At 37.0% G+C, this 20,273-nt stretch overlaps 3 protein-coding genes across 3 annotated transcripts in view; all 3 read right to left on the bottom strand.

The window, feature by feature from the left end:
• LOC127898653 (disease resistance protein At4g27190-like) overlaps positions 1-17,973 on the bottom strand; it is a 35,747-nt gene extending 17,774 nt beyond the window's left edge. Inside the window, exon 1 of the mRNA XM_052435072.1 lies at positions 15,622-17,973. Coding sequence (XP_052291032.1) covers positions 15,622-17,958 — 2,337 coding nt within the window. The 5' untranslated portion in view covers positions 17,959-17,973. The remainder of the gene's footprint in view (positions 1-15,621) is intronic.
• The window catches only part of LOC102622731 (uncharacterized), a 50,108-nt gene that overhangs the window by 17,849 nt on the left and 11,986 nt on the right, over positions 1-20,273 (bottom strand). The gene's annotated exons all lie outside the window — the stretch shown is intronic.
• Positions 14,067-14,997, bottom strand: LOC107175692 (uncharacterized). Its single transcript, XM_052435076.1, has 3 exons — positions 14,569-14,997; positions 14,341-14,428; positions 14,067-14,242 (listed from the first exon to the last, which is right to left on the bottom strand). The coding sequence occupies exons 1-2, from the start codon at positions 14,944-14,946 to the stop codon at positions 14,357-14,359; spliced, it is 450 nt and encodes a 149-aa protein (XP_052291036.1). The 5' UTR covers positions 14,947-14,997; the 3' UTR covers positions 14,067-14,242; positions 14,341-14,356.

The following is a 20,273-nucleotide window of genomic DNA, read 5'->3' as shown; positions in this document are numbered from 1 at the left end:
ATAAGTGGATTTTCCAAAGGAAAATGAAAGCCGATGGATCAATCGATAAGTACAAGGCTAGGCTTGTAATTAAAGGTTATAGGCAACGAGAAGGCCTTGATTACTTTGATACTTATTCTCCTGTTACGAGAATAAATTTCATACGGATGATAATTGCAATTGCAGCTTTGCGCAATCTCGAGATACATCAAATGGATGTAAAGACGGCTTTTCTAAATGGAGATTTAGATGAAGAAATCTACATTGAACAACCTGAAGGTTTTATAGCTCCAGGACAAGAAAAGAAAGTTTGTAAATTGGTAAAGTCATTATATGGCTTGAAACAAGCACCGAAACAGTGGCATAAGAAATTTGATCATACGATGATCACAAGTGGCTTTAAGATCAACGAGTGTGACAAATGTATTTATGTCAAAGAAACAGAAAATGGCTATGTCATTTTATGTTTATATGTTGATGACATGCTCATTGTTGGGAGTGATGATGACATGATTAAATCTACCAAAAATATGTTGAAGTCTAAGTTTGACATGAAAGACATGGGTCTTGCAGATGTCATTTTGGGAATTAAAATCTCAAAGGCTTCTAATGGACTTATTCTAAGTTAAACTCATTATGTAGATAAAATTCTTGGGAAATTTAATAAAGATGATAATACTATGTCTAAAACTCCATTAGATACTAGTATTCATCTATCGAAAAACAGAGGAGAGGGTATTTCTCAAGTTGAATATGCTGGAATAATAGGTAGTCTGATGTACTTAACAAATTGTACCAGACCAGATCTAGCCTATACAGTAAGCAAACTTAGTAGATATACGAGTAATCCAGGAACTGATCACTGGAAAGCTATTGTAAAAGTACTTAGGTATCTTCGATACACTCGTAATTATGGACTGCACTATACTAGGTATTCAGAAGTATTAGAAGGATTTAGTGATGCTAACTGGATATCAAATGTAAAAGATTCAAAATCTACTAGCGGCTATGTGTTTACACTAGCAGGTGCAGCTGTATCATGGAGATCTTCTAACCAGACCGTAATTGCTAGATCTACAATGGAATCTGAATTCATTATATTAGATAAATGTGGTGAAGAAGCAGAATGGCTACGCAATTTTTTAGAAGGTATTCCAAAGTGGCCAAAGCCTGTGCCTACAATTTGTATACATTGCGATAGTCAATCAGCTATCGGTAGAGCACAAAGCAATATGTATAATAGTAAGTCTAGATACATACGTCGTAAACATAATACCATTAGACAATTTATTTCTACTGGAGTTATTTCTATTGACTATGTGAGGTCAAAGGATAACATTGTGGATCCGCTAACCAAGGGTTAAATAGAGAGCTAGTAGAAAAATCATCGAGGGGAATAAGATTAAAACCCATAGATTGATTAGTTAATAACGAAGGAAAACCCAACCTAGTAGACTGGAGATCCCAAGATCTAGGTTCAATTGGACAACCTATTTGTTAAAGACTAAAGATGGATCACTGTGGGGGTCATTCTCTTGAGAGGATAACCCCATTGATCATTCCTATGATGAAACAGTGATGCCCGTGGGGAATAAGGTTGAGCTAGGCTCTTAATGATTCTTATGCGTCGAAAATTCGAGCGGAGTAATACGGGTTACGCTTAATTAAGATATCACCTATATGAGAGAGAAGTGGGGCCGCTTCAAAGGGAGCTATAAAGGGTTCAGCTCTTAGAAACTCTTGCAGAACCAGGCAGATGTTCAAGGCCAAAACGAGCATAATCATGAGAACTCAACAGTGTTAGGAGAAATACCTATGTGTAATATATGATCGTTTACACTAATGGCAGAACAGTTTAAAGACATTGCGTCTACTGATCAGCTAGTAAAGTAATTATACTATTACAAGGGAAGGTTCAAAGGACAACATCTACCTATCCTGTGCTAGGTATCAATCCAATAAACTCGATCATTAAAAGTCAAAAATGGTTTTGATGTCAAAATTTAGTGGTTTTCCTGTTTTTACTGTCAATTTTCATTCATGTGGGGGATTGTTGAAAAAATAGCATAACATACTATTTTGAGGGCACATTTTGAGTGGGTCTCACTTAATGAAAGTGCAAAATATTGTGAGGTTCGGATTCTACTCCGTTGATACTTCAATAGTATAATCTTATTTTCTCAAAATGGTGCTTGGGTGAATGAGAAATTGTCTCTTAAAGTCCACCCTTGAAGTTGGAAATTTGAAAGAAAATTAGGCTTATCCCATATGGGAAAAAGAAGCCTAGGAATTAGTGTTTATATATAAACGTAGGGGTGGGCAAAATCGGGTTCGGGTCGGGTTCGGATCAACCCGATCGGGTTTCGGGTTCGGATCAACCCGATCGGGTTTCGGGTTGATCGGGTTGGATAAAAATCGATCTGAACTCCACCCGAACTTATAACCCGATCCGATCCGATCCGAATTTAATTTGGATCGGATCAGATCGGGTCAAAAAGTCGGGTGGAGTTTGGATCGGATCGGATGCGGGTTAATTCGGGTTCGGATTAAATTCGGGTTATTCGGATGAATTCGGGTTAATTCGGGTCGGGTGTAATCGGATCGGATTCGGGTTAATTCGGGTTCGGATTAAATTTGGGTTATTCGGATCAATTCGGGTCAATTCGGGTTATAATTAATTAATTTGGCAATTTGGCAATTGGGGATTAAACGTAACTTTAATTGAGTTACTCCATTAATTATCTTTAATTAGAGGGAAGAGAGTGAAAGGGAGGAAAAAGAAATTGTATGACTTTTAATAAAATAACTTATAAATTTAAAAATTATGTACATATGTTAAAATATTATTTGTTAGTGGTTTCATATTAGATTATGAAGACCCAAAACATCACGCTAGAATTTCTCCTGTCCAAAAGTTTTTCACAATCAAAAAATGAATTATTTTTTACAAATTTTAATCTTATCCTATGGTCATGTTTGTTCAAAATTCAAAATTCGATCTTGAGTATCCAGACATCTAAACATACAAATAAATAATTATTAATCATTAATTCATAAATTAAAACACAAAAAGACTATTAAAAAAAATCTACTTAATAGTTAGTATTACAAATTGATTCAAATAATTGTTAATTTAATTTTATGAAACTTTTTGAAATCGATATTTCCAATTTTCCACCATAATGTTTATATATGATCAAGAATTCAAGATGCATATTCCATAAAAGAAAACCAAGAAATTAATGTAATTATTTAATTTATAATATCTAATTATCCATTGGCCAAAATAATATAATATTAATTCATATCCGTATCTTAAATTGTTAATTCTTATTATGCCCACATTATATGTACTTAACCACTTAATATTTACTTATTGGTTAATGGTTATCATGCAATTAATTAAATTGATTAATTATTTGTTGAAGTTGAAACTTAAAACTACTGCAATTAAATTGGTTAATTTTTTTGTTGAAGTTGAAACTATTGTACAAATACACATATCATATGACATATATAATTATAATTTATATTGTAACATAATATTTAATTTTAATTTTAATTTTTAGTCTAACATTACTATTCATACAAAAAATCAATTATTAATTAATAACAGAAAATTAATGCCAAATTATTTTCATTTTATTGATAAAATTAAACAATATATAATTATATATAATTAACATACAAAGTTACAATTAACATTTCTCATATAACATATAACAAATAAAAATTATAATTAATCATTAATGCATATATAATTATATAATATATACCATCTCTTAAATAACTTTAAAAGCCGGATTTGCTGTCTTGCTAATTCGGGCTTCAAGCCTTCAAGTTCCAATTCCAAACTTCCAAGTTTTCCAACTTCCAATTCCAAAACAGAGAGTGAAGAGAGTCAGAGACCTTTTGAGACTGGAGGCTGGATCCGTGACCCGTGAGGCGTGACCGTGAATGGGTGTGGTGGCCGGATGTCAACACTCAACAGCCGTTCTCGGATTCAAGGCGTGGATCTGGCGCTTGGTTGCAACAGATCTGTAGATCGGGTCACAATCTTCGCGAAGTGGTTGCAACAGATCTGTAGGCGTGGATCCGACGCTTGGTTGCAACCGTTCTCGGAAGTGGTTGCTGGCTGCGTGTGGTGGCCGGTTGAAGCTAGCTCCGTGAACTGTGCGTGTGTGTTTGCTGCGTGTGATGAGCGACGAAGGCCGTGACTCCATGAGGCGTGAATGAGTGTGGGACTGTGGGTTGGCTGCTGCCTGCTTGTGCTTGACGGCTGCTGGTTTCAGTGATTTGTGTGTGACAGTGAGGGTTTGTGAATTGTGATAGTGATACCGTGAGTGAGGGTTTGTGACTGTGAGTTGTTACTTGTTACTTTGCTTCGCTTGTGTTGTTTTCTTGGTGAATTACTGAATTGTTTTGTAACTTTTGTTGCGGTGAATAGTTTGGAGTGAATTCCTGAATTGTTTTGTTGCGGTGAATACTTTGTGAAATGTGAATTACTGAATTGAATTGTGAATTACTGTAAATCTGTGAGTCTGTACTCTGTACTGTGATCTGTATTCTGTTTCTGTGAGAGTGTGAGTTACTGACTCAGTGCCTGTACTCGTGTGAGATGTGAGTGTGTCATATGTGTGTCTGTGTGATGCTGTAAGTGTGAATCTGTAAATTTTGCCCAAGTTTTTTGTCTCAACACGATCGGGTTTTCGGATCGGATCGGGTTTCACCCGATCCGATCATGATCCGATCGGGTTGAGACAATTTCACCCGATCGGGTTTTGTTGACCACCCGATCCGATCCGAACCCGAAATTTTGCGGATCGGATCGGATCGGATCGGGTCGGGTCAGATAATTTGCCCACCCCTATATAAACGCTTAACCATTGCATGAGTAAGAATTATAAGGATAGAGGCTCTCTCCACACGCGCGTGCCCAGGAGGGTGCAAATCCAAGACCGGTGTGGTTGAACTCGTGTGTGCCCGCGCGTCTTGCGTACACGAATATCAGCCCAAAATCATCCATGCAAGCTTGGCACGTTTTTAATTTCCTTTTGAATTTTTTATTGTAACAGTTTCATGTTTTGAATTCAAAGAAATTTGTAATAGCTTTTACAATTATTTTGTAGCCGTTATTCACATTTTTTAATTCAATTTTGAAATCAATTCATGGCTATTATAACAATTAATTAAAACATATTGAATTCGGAAATTCAATACAAAAGCAGCTGTTACATCCTCCATTGAGTATAAAAAGGCACCTTTACTTCTGTTTTTGACACTTGAAAAACCAGCACAAAGCACACTTGTTGTGGTTCGCCGGAATTTCCAGCCTGTGCTTGATTGGAAATTCGTACCCGTTGTATCCTGGGAAGCAAATACCAGCAAACCTTAAACACTCCAAAAAGGTGGTAAATCTGTTTTAAGGAAACTGTCTTGTGCAGGCCTCGGGTTCCATTCTATTTTTCTGTTTCGGTTTCATCTCTCTTTTGTTTTTACTTTCTGTTATTTCATTCGAAATTTCCAGTAGCAGGTTTTCATTGTTTACCTACTGTAATTTGTTGTCTCACTGTTTGTTTTGTCTAACATTCCCATAATCCAATTCCTGTGAAGGAAAGTCTGGAAAAGCCTAGTGCTGCTAAAGTTGTTATTTTACTACAAGCATGTCTCTCAGCTAAATCCTGAAGGACTTTCATTGAATTCTGATACGGTCTTTATATCTCTTAGTGTAGGGGCCCTTCTCAGAGCTATTTTTGAGATTGCCTTGTGACGGGGTTGGGCTCAAGTACACGTTGATGTTGAAATGTGGCCAAAATTGTTAACGACCCAGGAATCTCATCAAAACCTGAACTATTGACTTTCTGAGGAGTAGCTCTGCACTTCAACTATCTGTGAAGGAGTAAATGACCTCAACCACGTTCTTGTTGGGTCCAATCTCATGCACTCAAAACAATTCGTTAGAGGGCGCCAGATGTTTTTCTGACAATAACCCTTCAATGCTCAAGTCAGTAACCGAGTTTTTTTTCTTGGAAACACTTGTACCACTTACTTGTAGTTTAATTATAATAGTTTGAAAACTAGCCCACTTAATTTCTTCCAGAGATCTCTTTTTTATATAAAACAAGTGAATTCTTTACCTGAAGAGAATCTTAGAGAGATAATGTCTCCAGTTCCCAAGAAATTTTTTTCTCCTCTTTTTTCTTCGACCCTGTGTTGTGTATACCCATCCGAAATTTGCGGCCCTATCTCCACAATCATTTTCTAGGACGGTTGCACCATCGTGAGTGGGTGGGAGTCGTAATTGCCCTTGAGTGGATCTCATGCTCGGATTCTTAGGGAAAAACCCACATTGTGGATACCCATGTCCTAGGCCCGATTCTTTGACTAATCAAGACTTCGATCATATTTGACCAGGGCGCCTCGTCGCCTACCCCCAACCAAGCGAAGCACTAGAGCGACCAAAACATGGCTCCTCGTGGATGAGAACCCATGATGAGCTAGTTTTTTATAAGGAGAGCACCTTTCTGCTCATGAATCGCTCTAGTCGTCATATTTCTTGTCTATTCATTTATAATAATATTTCTAGTTTTTCCATTCAGCTATTTTATCAATTAATGAAAATCTTTTATTCTGAAACCTGTAAATTTCTACTCCCATTGGCAGCCTATTGAATTTTCCCATGAATTGTTGTATTGCTATGTGGAATTTCCCCAAGTGTTGACACAATAAAGTAATAATTAATTTCAGAAATTAACAAATTCATAATCCGTTATATGAGTTCCACATGGCACTTTGGAGTCAAATGTTAGGATTTATCGAAACAATAAGAGGAAAAAAGACTGTTAGAGGACTCACCTGAGCTTATGTTGCAAATCCAGAGCATATTGGTCTTTTCATATGTATGTTTGCGTATGTAATAAACACAAACTTAACCCTCGCAGAAATCAAGATTTATATAAGCCGTATCGAATTCATCTATGGAAATTAAACTGAAATAAAGTAGGCAAATAATATCTTTATGAAACTTAAAACTCCAAACACAAGCTGTTCCAAACAAAGTTATGTTGAAATAAACATTCAACACAACACCAGAACATAGTCAACACACTTAATCATCTCATAATAGAAACACAATAAACTCTTCAGAAATCATAATGATGATGGCCCAATTTCTGTTCTCACCCTCCAATAGTGACGCTCCCACCGGCCACCACGGAGCTGCTGCTCAAATTCTGAAACTTGTTTCTCTGCTTGTGCCTGTTCATTTTGCATTTGATAATGATCAAATGGCTCTGGATTTTCTTGGTGCAGCTGCTGCTGAAGTTAAAATTTTGCTTCAAGCATTTATCTGTCAGTTAAATTGATACAACCTTCCACATTCAGTCGGATCAACCGGATTGCTTACAAGAAGGGCAGCCCAACAGCGAGTCCAATTATGAACAGCCCAGGAAGAAAGCCATATCACAGGTTGAGGAAGAATCAGCTCATGGGGAACGGTACGCAAGCACACGAGTTAGAAGAGCCCCTGGGTGGTTGAAGGATTATGTCGTGTAGTGAAATTGCTAGTACCTTATGATTGCTGGTTTGTTTTTGCTGTCATATTTTCTGTTAGAAGTTGCTGAGCTGTAATATTTTTGCTAACGTCTTAGACAGAGGAATATATGTAGAGTAAAACGAATTTGTGTGCGGCATGAGGAAAATAAAATATCTCTTTCTATTTCTCTTGGCTTTTCTCTCTTTCTCAACCCCTCTTCCATTTTTAATATTCATCTCTGATCTTTCTATTTTTAGAGTCAACACTCACTCAAAGAGTGCAAGTTTAATTTGATACATCCTTGGGTGAGTAGAGGTGTATCATTGGTGCTTTTATTGCTATCATCATGACGGACTCTGAACTGTTAAAAACAATTCAAGAACAGTTCGAGAGCCAAACTTTGTCGTTGCATCAAACGTTGCAACAATATATGGCAATGGTAGATTCTCGCCTTGACGAATTGCGTTCACAGATCCAGGGGTCTTCAACTAACACGGGTCGAGCTCCTAATCAACCACACCCAATATCTTCTTCTACTGAAGTAAATTCCAGTGGTGTTGAGATATCCCCAGTGCTTTGTTCTATGAAGATGGAGGTTCCTAAGTTTGATTGATCGGACCCAAACGGGTGGGTTTCCCGAATTGAGGAGTTCTTTGATTTTCACGGTACACCAGAAACTCTTCGCTTGCGGATTGTTTCTTTTCATATGGAAGGACGAGCGGCAACTTGGTATCAATGGATGAAGATGAATAGTTTGCTTACAACCTAGAAAGCATTTTTGCAGAATCTTAAACATCGTTTTGGTGCCTCTCTCTGTGAAGATCCTCAAGGAAATTTATCTAAGTTATCCCAAACTACAACGGTGGCTGAATTTCAGACTGCCTTTGAAGATTTAATGAATCAAGTGACTGGAATCTCAGAGCCACTTTTGATAAGTTTTTTTATCACAGGATTGAAACCCGATATTCATCGTGAGCTGCTTTTTGCTTGGCCCTCTTCTCTGATGGAAGCATTTGCATTAGCTCGGGCCTATGAAGCACGTGCTGAAGAGGCCAAAAAAGGACACCGCTTTTTGACAAAATGGAACAATACAACACCCACACCTACAACAAACTCCTAGTCACACAAATTTCAGCCTCAACCGTATCCTCTTGCTTCAACACAACCGCACTATTCAGCTGGTATGGTCCACGTACCATCTCATTCACAAAATACTCCTCCACCCCCTAAACTAAACACGTTACCACCACTTCTTCCCACACCCAACTTACCGATTCGTCGCCTCACTCCAGCGGAGCTCCATGACAAGCATGAAAAAGGCTTGTGTTATAACTGTGATCAGAAATATAGCGCTAATCATCGCTGTCGCAGTAAGTTTTTGCTCCTTATGGGTACGGATGATAATGAACCTGCTTCTTTTGAGCAAGAGTTGCCACCAGAGTCGGTTGAAGAGGTCATTACAGGGGATATTTCCAGTTTGAATGCTTTGGCGGGTCAGATCAATCCCCGCTCACTCCGTTTGATTGGCGAAGTTGGTTATCACAGTTTTCAAGTGTTGATCGATAGTGGGAGTACCCACAACTTTGTCAAACCAACAGTGGCAGAGCGTATGGGCTTACCGATACAACCAACATCACCATTCCGTGTTTATATTGGCAATGGGAATTTTCTAGTGTGCAAATACTTTTGCCCTCAAGTTGCTCTCACGTTGCAGGGGACTGTTTTCACCTTAGATCTCTTTGTTCTACCAATTGAAGGGCCTGATGTGGTGCTGGGAATCCAATGGCTGCAACTCTTAGGCCGTATCTCGCATGATTACTCTGCCCTATCTATGGAATTTTGTTGGAATGGGGCACCAGTGACTCTTCGAGGCGATTTAGCCACTACTCCCTCCTTAATCACCTTTAATCAGTTGCAATCTCTAGTCCACCATGCTGATATTTATAGCGTGTTTGCTCTGCAATAGGTACCTGCATTTAGGGAGGAATCGACAAGTAATCCAGAGAGTTCTTCCTTCGAATTACCTGCAAACTTAACTCAACCCTTCATCGACCTCCTACACAGCTATCGCAACTTATTTCTTCCACTTACTACACTACCGCCGCATCGCACAATTGATCATAAAATCCACCTCCTCCCAAAAACCACTCCAATAAATGTCCGCCCTTATCGCTACCCTCATTTCCAAAAAAACGAGATGGAAAAGCTTATCCGTGAAATGTTAGAACAAGTCATCATTCAGCCGAGTCAAAGTCCATTTTCATCACCGGTCTTGTTGGTTAAAAAAAAAATGGAACTTATCGCTTCTGTGTTGATTACAGGGCTTTGAATGCCGTGACAATCAAAGATAAATTTCCCATTCCGACTATCGACGAATTATTTGATGAGTTAGGCAGGGCAGCAGTTTTCAGCAAGTTGGATTTATGGGCTGGTTACCATCAAATTCGCGTACACCACCGCGACATTTATAAAACGGCCTTTCGCACTCATGAGGGCCACTACGAGTTCCTTGTCATGCCATTCAATTTAACAAACGCACCTTCTACCTTCCAAGTTATTATGAACCAGATTTTCGCTTCTTTTTTGCGTAAATTTGTGATTTTTTTTTATGACATTTTGGTTTACAGTGCTACAGCAGAGGAACATTTGTGGCATCTTCAGCAAGTATTGGTGTGCCTTCATTTTCACCAGTTCTTTGTCAAGCTCTCCAAATGCTTGTTTTGCCAAGAAAATATTGATTACTTGGGCCACATTGTTTTGGCCTCTGGTGTGCGGGCAGACCCTCAGAAAATTGAAGCTATGGTTCATTGGCCGACTCCTCAGACTACAAAATAACTTCGAGGTTTTTTGGGTTTAACGGGTTATTACCGGCAGTTTATTCGTGGATATGCATCTTTAGCAACCCCCCTTACTGATTTACTTTGTAAAGATGCCTTCCAGTAGACACAAACAGCAGCTGAAGCGTTTGACGCTCTTAAGAAGGCAATGGTGGAAGCCCCTGTGCTGCGGCTACCAGATTTTTATGCTGACTTTATCCTTGAAACTGACGCATCTAATGGGGGTATAGGGGCTGTGCTTATGCAATCTGGGCACCCCATATCTTACTTCAGCAAGAAATTAGGCCCTCGACTTCGTGCTTCTTCTACTTACATCAAGGAATTAATTACTATTGTTGAGGCAGTGCACAAGTGGCGACAATACTTATTGGACAGATTTTTTGTCATCCGAACTGACCATAAGAGCATTAAAGAACTTCTACAGCAGGTAGTTCAAACTCCGGATCAGCAAATCTACATCAGAAAATTATTAGGCTATCACTTCCGCATTGAATATAAACCGGGCTGTACCAATCTTGCAGTCGATGCTTTATCACGAGTTCAAGAGAAGGCTGGTGCGGACACATCAACCGTGACTGCTTCTTGTTTGCCTCTTCTTAGTCGCCCTTCGTTTGAGTTGTTAGCAACTCTAAACTTAGAAAATTCCACTCTCTCGGATATGATTGCCCTTCATCACCAATTTGCTGCGGGAACTCTTTCAAGGGATTATTCGCTACATAATGGTTACCAAGTGCATCTTGATTGAGTTATGATGGCAGGGCATCTTCTCAGAGTTATTTCTGAGATTGGCTTGAGAAAGGATGGATTTGATGGACTGATGATGATGGCGAAACAAAGTGATGGATTTGTTTAGGAATTTCCCTTAACCAATATTGAAAGGCAGTGAAGGAATTTTGACCCCCTTTAGGTTTTTTTCAAAATAAATAAATAAATAACTAATGCACATCATGGGCCTGGTGGGCTTCGAACTGCAAAAATTGGCCCTTTATTTTGGCCATTAACTTTTTTTTTTGGTATTTATCTATAAAATATTATTTATTCTAGTCCAAGTTGTTTTCCTATGAAAACCGTATATATTAGTTTTCTTATTTGACTAAAGATTCCCTAATCTTTTATCACATAATCATTAAATTAATTTCTGTTTATATAAAATATAAATTGTATTTTAAAAGTTTGTAACGGTACCACGAGCCTGTCAGGGCTTAACCCCATTAGCCCAAGCTTTTAAGTTAAACTTGATATTTTAGGTTGAGTTTAAGCTGATTTTTTTTTCTCCCTTTTAAGTGCTTGTTTGTTTGAATGACTTATCTAATGGTTATAAGTTTTTTTCATATTTTTAGTTTTTTGTTTGATTTTTTTAAGAGTAATAATATGACTACCAACTCTTGTATAATTTTTTTTTTGGTACAAACTTATGTGGCATGGTTAAATTGGTTGGATTAAATATCTCTTGGTCATATGATTTATTTTTATTACTTTGTATTTTTATTCAACCAATTATTTAATACCAAATTAATTTGTATAAAATAAGTTTGTACAAGAGCTTATGGTTGTATCATCACTCTTTTTTTAATTGAGCTTTGGAGAGTAGATAAATTATTTTGCTTCTATTAATAAAAGCTCAAATTTTGAGTTTTTAGAACCAGAGGTTGGAGAATTTTTTTTTTTTTCTAGAAAGTTCGATTGTCTAGAATGCTCCTTATTTAGTTTATATTCTTATTTCATTATTTTAATAACATAACTTTAAAACTTGGTAATTTTATAATTTTTAATAATGACTCTTATTGACAATCAAATAACTAATTTTTTTTTAATAGAAACTCTATATGAATCAGATCTATTTGAGAAGCTATATCAAATGGATCTAAATATATAAGAGATGTATTTTTAAGCAATTTTTAAGGATTAATTCTTATTGTAAATATATTAGTTATTATACCACAAGTTGGATCCAGATTCTTTCATAATCTAATCTTTCCTAATGTTTTAAGAACATTTTGACATGTATTATTTAAATTATTGGATGGACAAGATTCAACTCGATTTTAATTTTTTTTACTAAACTCAAAAACACATTGTTTTAGTAGTAATTTAAAATTATAAAACTAACCGACGTTTCCTTATCCTAGTAGAGTGCGTGTACTCTGTTACCTCTTTTGTTCGTTTTAAGTGTAGAAATTTCTTCCGCAAAAATGTGAGTGCAATCTTTCGGTGGTGTTTTTTTTTGGTAAAAATTTTATTTTATTTTAACATTTTCTCCATTTTAACTTCTTGTTTTGTGATATTACAATGGCATCAGAGGAGTACGGTGATGTTGCAGAGCTCATCAGCAGCAGGTTTCAACTTCTTGCTTTGTGATATTACAATGGCACTAGAGGAGTATGGTGATGTTGCAGAGCCCATCATGCAGACTGATGACGATAAATAATGATTGGCATGATGCAACCGAGGCATGAGCAGGCTTAATGTGCAGGATAATATTTGATGATACTGAGCACTGACCATCATCATGGTAGTTGGTCACAAAACCAACACCAATTGTTCAACCTGGAGAGCCTTGCTGCTCTTCATAAGGCCAATAATATATAAGGTGAATCTTCCTTCGGGAACGTACAGAACTTGTCACTGTCAGCCCTTTTATGAAGAATTTTACTCCAAACACAAGCTGTTCAAGACAAAGTTATGTTGAAATAATCATTCAACACAACGCCAGAACATAGTCAAAACACTTAATCAACTCATAATAGAAACACAATAAACTCTTCGGAACTCAGAATGATGATGGCTCAATTTCTGTGCTCACCCTCCATTAGTGAAGCTCCCACCGGCAACCACGGAGCTGCTGCTCAAATTCTGAAACCTGTTTCTCTGCTTGTGCCTGTTCATTTTGCATTTGATAATGATCAAATGGCTGTGGATTTTCTAGGTGCAGCTGCTGCTGAAGTTAAAATTTTGCTTCAAGAATCTGTCAGCTAAATCCTGAAGGCCCTTGATTGAATTCTGATGGCAGGGCATCTTCTCAGAGGTTATTTCTGAGATTGGCTTGAGACAGGATTGGGCACAACTAGCAGAGAAGCTTTTGAACTTTGGAAAAATGGTTACCAAGAGAATGTGGCTCCAGATTCGGCATATGTTACTAGGAAATTGTCATTCAGCTTTTTATTAATTAATGAAAACTTTACTCCGAAACTTATAAACTTGTGTTCCATTGGCAGCCTGTTCTATTACCAGCAAGCAAAAGCAATGTTGCATTAGCATCCATTGATCCGGAAAGAGGAAAAATCTAATATTTTTAATTCAGTAACTCAATACTGCAAAGCTGCAACTAAATTAGCAGGCTCTAAAAGTAGGTTACTAGGATATCAAATAATTTTAATTTTTTTTTAATTATGAACAACAATTTAAGAATAGAAGAAATAGGGGAAGAGAATATCATTAAGGTATCTCTTAAATTGACTAGTAACCAAGTGCAAACAAAAGAAATAAGGATTCACAATTATTTTTCTCACTCGTAATACCCAATTACATTTATTTTTCAGAATTGAACTCAGCAGTTTCCTGCCAATACTTATCACATTGAGAATACGTCTATGATTAACAAACTCTAACTGTTTAATATCTAAACAAACAACATACATTATGGATACCAAATTTTTGCAGGCAGCTCCACGAACTAAAGTAATTATTATTTTAACATCCCAAGCAATCTGGCATCTGGGCTTGGCATACCTGAGAGATTGAAACCAGAATAAATAACATCATGCACAATCCCAAACGAAGAAAATAAATGAAATTCTTTTGTACATTTAACATATAAGACATGAAAAAGGAGAATGAAATTCAATAAACTGGTGATGTATGCGAACCTGTCAACGCTCCTTATATGATGGTTCTGAAAACAAATCAAGTATTTGAATTAGTTAGAGCAATGTCAAAGGATAAATATGTGACAAAATCTAGGGAATTTAGTAAAATTTTACGCATGCATACCGCTTGTTTTACACAATCAATTCTCAGTGTCAGAGGAAGTAGTGTCAGATGAAATTCCCGACTCCATTGCTTGTTTTTCCCTGATTTTCTGCTCCAAATGAAAAACAAAATTAAAATGGTGTGCTAGTAGAAGCAGATGTAGAAAATCATTTTACGACCACATACAAATACAATTAAGAAAAAAAAAACAAGGAATTTAATGGGCAAACAATTGCTAACTTGACGTACCTTTACGTTGTATACGTATTGTTGAATGGTGTGGTTAAGGTTACCCGTCCAGCGATATTCACCAATTTCTAACTCCACACCTTTCAGTAGCTTGGGTGTCAGTTGGTCTCCATAACCAAAGGTCTTCATGCCTGGACAGTCAATTATTTGCAAAGCCTCCAAAGCTAGGAATTCAACAGTAGCATGTAAACCTGATGAGGAGAAACAGGTGAGGCTGCCTAGATCACGGAGTTTTATGCTGAACAAACTTGGAAAAGTGATCTTCTTTGTTGATGCTCCCTGCAGTCCCGCTTCTCCTTCATCATCCATGATTATTTCTTGCAGTGTTGGGCAGCTGCTTACTTCTAGGCTTTCAAGTCGCACCAGGCTTTTGACCATGGAGGTTGTGAAGAGTTGTCGTAGTTGCCAACATCTCCGAATTGTAATAGAAACCAGGTTTCCCAAACTCGGAGTCGGAGAGGAGGTTGAGGTTGTGGCGTGAATGTGAATCTGATCTCTTCTGTTCCTGTACAGTACCATCTCCTCTGCTGCTGCTTTCCTCCCAAGATTTGCCGGAAATACTTGTCTCAATTCATCGCAGTTTTCCACTCTTACTTTCTTCAGGTTACGGAGGCTTACAAATTGAGTGTCACCTTTCCATATGTCTGTCATCCGAGGCAGGTCGATCAGAGTCAGTTTCTCTAATGACGAAAACAACTCAGTTTCTTCTTTTGCAATATTAACCCTTTCAATTTCGAATACAGACTCCAGCAACTCACAACTTCCTACCCTCAAACGTTGAAGATTTTGAAGGCTTTGTGCCGAATGACTTGGTAAAATTTTCAACATGCTGCCACAAGCTGCCACATCTAACCTTTTTAGATTGCTCAAGTACTCGGCTGGGAGTTGACCATGGCATATTTCAACAAAGTTCTGATTATAAAATATCGCCAACCATTCTAACTTGTGGAGAGTTACTCTTCGTGTCCTTTCCAAAGAGTTCACGAGACATTTCATCTCATTGCAGGCTAAAATAACTAGAAACATCAATTCGTTAAAGCCATCATTAGCTAGGTCCGAGACTATATTCTCCAAATCGTTGACGTCTCCCAAAGCAAGAATCTCTGATCTGAGCAGCAAATTCTTAATCCAAGAAGGTAACGCTGAAATCCTCATGCCCTGTGAAAGCCCCATTGCTCTCGAGCATCTCTTCTTAAATTTTCTAGAAAATACTTCTATAAAATAACTGAGAGGGTTCTCCTCGCCAATTGTAATCGAAAAGCTTGTCAGATTTTGGAAGGACATATCAGAAGGCATGATTTTGCCTTTCGGGATGTCAATGTGCAAACTAGTGAGTCGACTTAAGGCTGCTAACTCAATAAATTTGGCATTACTTCTTGCATCTTCTTCGCTCTCAAATTGCCAGTGGCAAAAACTGTCTGACATGTATAACTCCTCTAACTTACGAAGGCTAGAGAGGACACCTCGGGGTATTAGTTCTAGGTGGTCACAGTCTGTCAAATCCAACAATCTTAGATGACCCAATCGTCCAAAACTGACCGGAATTTCACTTACATCAGATTCTGAAAGATCAAGAATCTCTAATAGACTTAACTCTCCGATTAAAGGTAGGTCCCCGAAGCGACGGCAATCATGAAGACTTAAAGTTCTAAGGTTAATAAGGAATGAAAGTGAGGAAGGCAGTGAAAACCCTCGGATTCCTCCCAAGTCTAAAACTTTCAGATCTTTCATCCCTTGAAAAAATCTGTCAGGAATAGCTAAGGGAGAATTTTCCTGCAGGAATAAAGCTTGGAGCTTTGGACACTCCAACTCATCAGGTACCTCATGAATATCATTGAACATCAATGAAATTCCAGTCAGATCTTCAAATGTATTTATGCTTGGCCAGTCTTTTAGCTCGACGCCGGCCTTAATCATGAACTTATTTTTAGACGCTATTTGTTGTGCAACATAACGCACAACGTCATGCATTTTAACACGCCCTTCCTCCTCACCATCAATTAACAAATAAGAAAAGATAAGGGTACTTACGGCACTACGTGCTCTGCCTCTGGCCTTCTCCACTGAATCGACGTTTGGGAAGCACCTCAAACCCCATCCGTATCTCGCCAACACTTCAATTGGAATATCGTGATCTTCTGGAAAGCAGCTGCAGAGTCGGAAGATTGATTTTGCCTCCTCGCTTTTCAGATAATTGTAGCTCAGCTCCACGCGTGAAACTACAAACTCTTCCATCCCTTCGATGTTCGTTGGGGCGGAACTTTTGAGTTGTTCGGCTGCATCTTTCCAAACATGCTTGTCTCTATCCTTCAGCGCTGTTCCTATTGTGAGAATCGCAATTGGCAAGCCACCGCACCCGTCAGCCACCTCTCTTGCAGTCGGGTTTATTTCAAGATTATCAACTTCTGGACCAGCTACCTCCCTGAAAAGGCTCCAAGATTCCTCTTTCGTTAAAGTTCCGACTTCAACAATTTTGTGCGCATTCATTTGATTGCAGACAGCACGTGATCGAGACGTGAGCAAAATATTACAGCCGCTGTGATCCTTTCCGTAAGGAATACCAACCTCAGACAATTTTATTCGCCCCCATAGGTCGTCCAATATGACAAGCACTCTCTGCTTCTCTTTGATTCTTTCCCACAAAAGACTAGCTCTTGCTGACTCGTCATTGTCAGGCAGATTTTTAAGACCTAACCAGCCAGCAATCTCATATTGAATCTTGGTAATGCTTGGAGTTTGAGACACAACGGCCATCGCTACATCATCAAACATATTCATTTCTTTTGCTTGCTTCTGAATTTCCTTGACTAGTGTGGTCTTCCCCACACCGCCCATTCCACATATTCCAATTATGCTGACATTTTCATCCTTCATTGCCTCCATTATATCCTTCATTGTTGATTCCCTGGATCTGAAAGCGTAGACTCCTTCAGACGAAGATATTATTGCTGGTGGAGGAGCAGGACGAGACACATCTTTTGCAAAATTACCAACAGCCATGAGAGCAGACATTGCCATAGTCTTCTCCTCTGCCTCTCTGCTGAGTTTGCAACGTGATTTGAGATCAACGCACAACCCGCCAAGGCATTTCTTGTTTACTTTCACTTCATCCTCCAAAAACGTTTCCGCTTTTGGAATGATATCATTAACTTCTGCTATCCAGCTTTTAACCTCATCTTTAATAACTTCTCTATTTCTTGTGGCAGCATCAATTGCCGCTTGCAAGTCATTTCTTCTATCTGTGAGCTTCTTTGCTTCCGTCCTCAACGCTTCAATGTAGTGTTTGTACTTACACAAGTAACCAAACCGACGGACTGTTGCATTGAACAACACGTCAACAATCTTCTCCGTAATAGGCTGGGTAACTGAAGTAACAGTTTCCGCGGCCATATTCAACTTGTTTTCTGAGGTTAAGAATGAAGGAATAATGGTATAAAAGGTAATGAGCAGGCAGTAATTTAGGCTAGGATGTATATATTTTCTGGGTCAGTTTGCAACAAATGAAAGGGTAAGAAAGCAATCACTTGCAATATTGCACATCAACATGCATATATATACTTGAGGTTGACGAACGGATTAATGGTTTTGTGTCAAAGTGTGTATTATAAGAAAAAGAAAAGCATATTAACAGAACAAAGATTGCAATCGGACAAAGAAAGAGTAAAGTGTCAACAAATTAATATAAAGCAAAAGATAAAGAACAAAAAGTACTTAAAGAAAGAATGCTCATCAATGAATATGGCAACAGATGTGCAAAACTTAAAGGCCCTCGGAAGTATTCTTTTTAGTTCACGGCACTCCTGGTATAGAATCTTCATAAGCTTATAATTATGATGTTGTTGATATATTCTTGTGCACCTTAAGAGGAGAAACCCAACAAACACAAATTTCTGAAAAAACACCTTCCCCAGTTGATATGGCGAAGAAGACTAGTGCAAAAAAAAAAAAAAAAAATTGAAACAGTTGCACATAAATTCTGCCTGTTCATAGCCCTTGTATCAAATCTTTAATCAAGTGAACCAATGCACCAATCCTTAATTTCTCTTTCTTTAGCTAATTGCATTCTTCCTACACGATTTATCAGAAAATTATATAAACTTGCTTGTAGTTCAGTAATTATCTATTGTGCGTTGTTTATTAAACCTATGTTAATAATATTACTAAAATGATATCAATTTTTTAGATTTTAGCATTTATTAGTCTAGTTCATACATAAAAACTGTAGGCTCCGTTTGTTTATATAATAGCTTTCTTTTTATTTACAGGATGGTTTTATTAGATGCTGCTATACAGCTGGGTCGATCCCGTGCTTGTTTATGGATATATTGCAATAATATTTGGCTCAATTCTTAGCAATAATCAATTGGATTATACGGTGATTTTCATAAACCAATGTTTAGTTTGTAAGAGTGTACTATAAGAGACAGAAAAGAATAAAAACGAAGATTGTAGATAAAGGAAAATTAAGCAGCCACATCAAGCAAAAGAAAAAAGAACAAACAAACAAATAAATGATGCTCATGAGGAGTGCTTCCATTCTTGCCTTTGCTCTCAGGGCTACTTGCTTTCATATATATTATTTTCTATGGGAAAAGTTAAGAAGAGTAATTATATATTTTTTTAATTATTATTGTTGTCTTGAGAATAGAGCAACAAACTTCGATCGCTGTACAAAAGGATTAGTAGTTCCAGCATTATTACCACTATAATTCTAGCATTGTGGTACTTTTCTTTTATTAATATATAAAATATAACTTTTATTTATACCAAAAGGATTGTACACAATAAGCAAAAAGAATGGACCTGTGATTAAACATTTAATTTTTGTGTTCACCTTAACTTATCTGTACTTTGGAACTTTGTTGCAAGAAAGTAGATATATCTATATATACAAGCTATTAATTAACAAGTATGATTACAAGCAATATATTTATAGCTATTATGGATATGTACATCATCAAGAAAGAAAGCAAGAATAAAAAAATAATTCATATATATCATGTGCTAAAATGATGTCGTGCACATAACCAATTTAATCCTAAACACATTATATATATATATATATATATATATATATATATATATATATATATATATATATATATATATATATATAATCGAATCCAGAACTTTAAAGTGCGGAAAAGTCTGAGAAAACTCATAAGCTGTTGGATTTATTAGCATTAAATTTTAAATTTTTTAATCCCAATGTTTTAAAGTTTTTTCCGAACTCTTCCCGTACTTTCAATCCCGGACCAGAAAACTATATACAGTAGAATCTCCAAATAGAAATACTTTATATAAGAATAACCTCTTTATAGTAATAAAAAATTGTGGTCCCAACTTGAGACCAATTGTAATTAAGAATAAACTCCACATTATAATAAGTCATGTTTTTTTGTAAGTCCTGTCTTAATAAACTTACCTCCACATAGTAATAATATTTCAAAAATATATGCCTTGTTACATTAAATAATTAAGATGAAACAAAATATCTTTCTAAAGTTGTTTGTGACAATGATTTATTCTTTAAAGTTGCAACCACATCTTTTAACTTGCAGGTATGTATTAATTGATCAGCATAGGCATCTTCTTATTAATATCTATCCAATGAATTTGACTCACTTACTAATTAATTTATTAATGTCTATACATTGAATTTGACTCACTTATTAATTTATTAATACATGAAATAATTTACCTCT

This window comes from Citrus sinensis, chromosome 2 (assembly GCF_022201045.2).
Source record: "Citrus sinensis cultivar Valencia sweet orange chromosome 2, DVS_A1.0, whole genome shotgun sequence".
NCBI lineage: Eukaryota > Viridiplantae > Streptophyta > Magnoliopsida > Sapindales > Rutaceae > Citrus > Citrus sinensis.
Note: the sequence above shows the minus strand (reverse complement) of the source record. Positions and strands in the feature narration are given on the sequence as shown.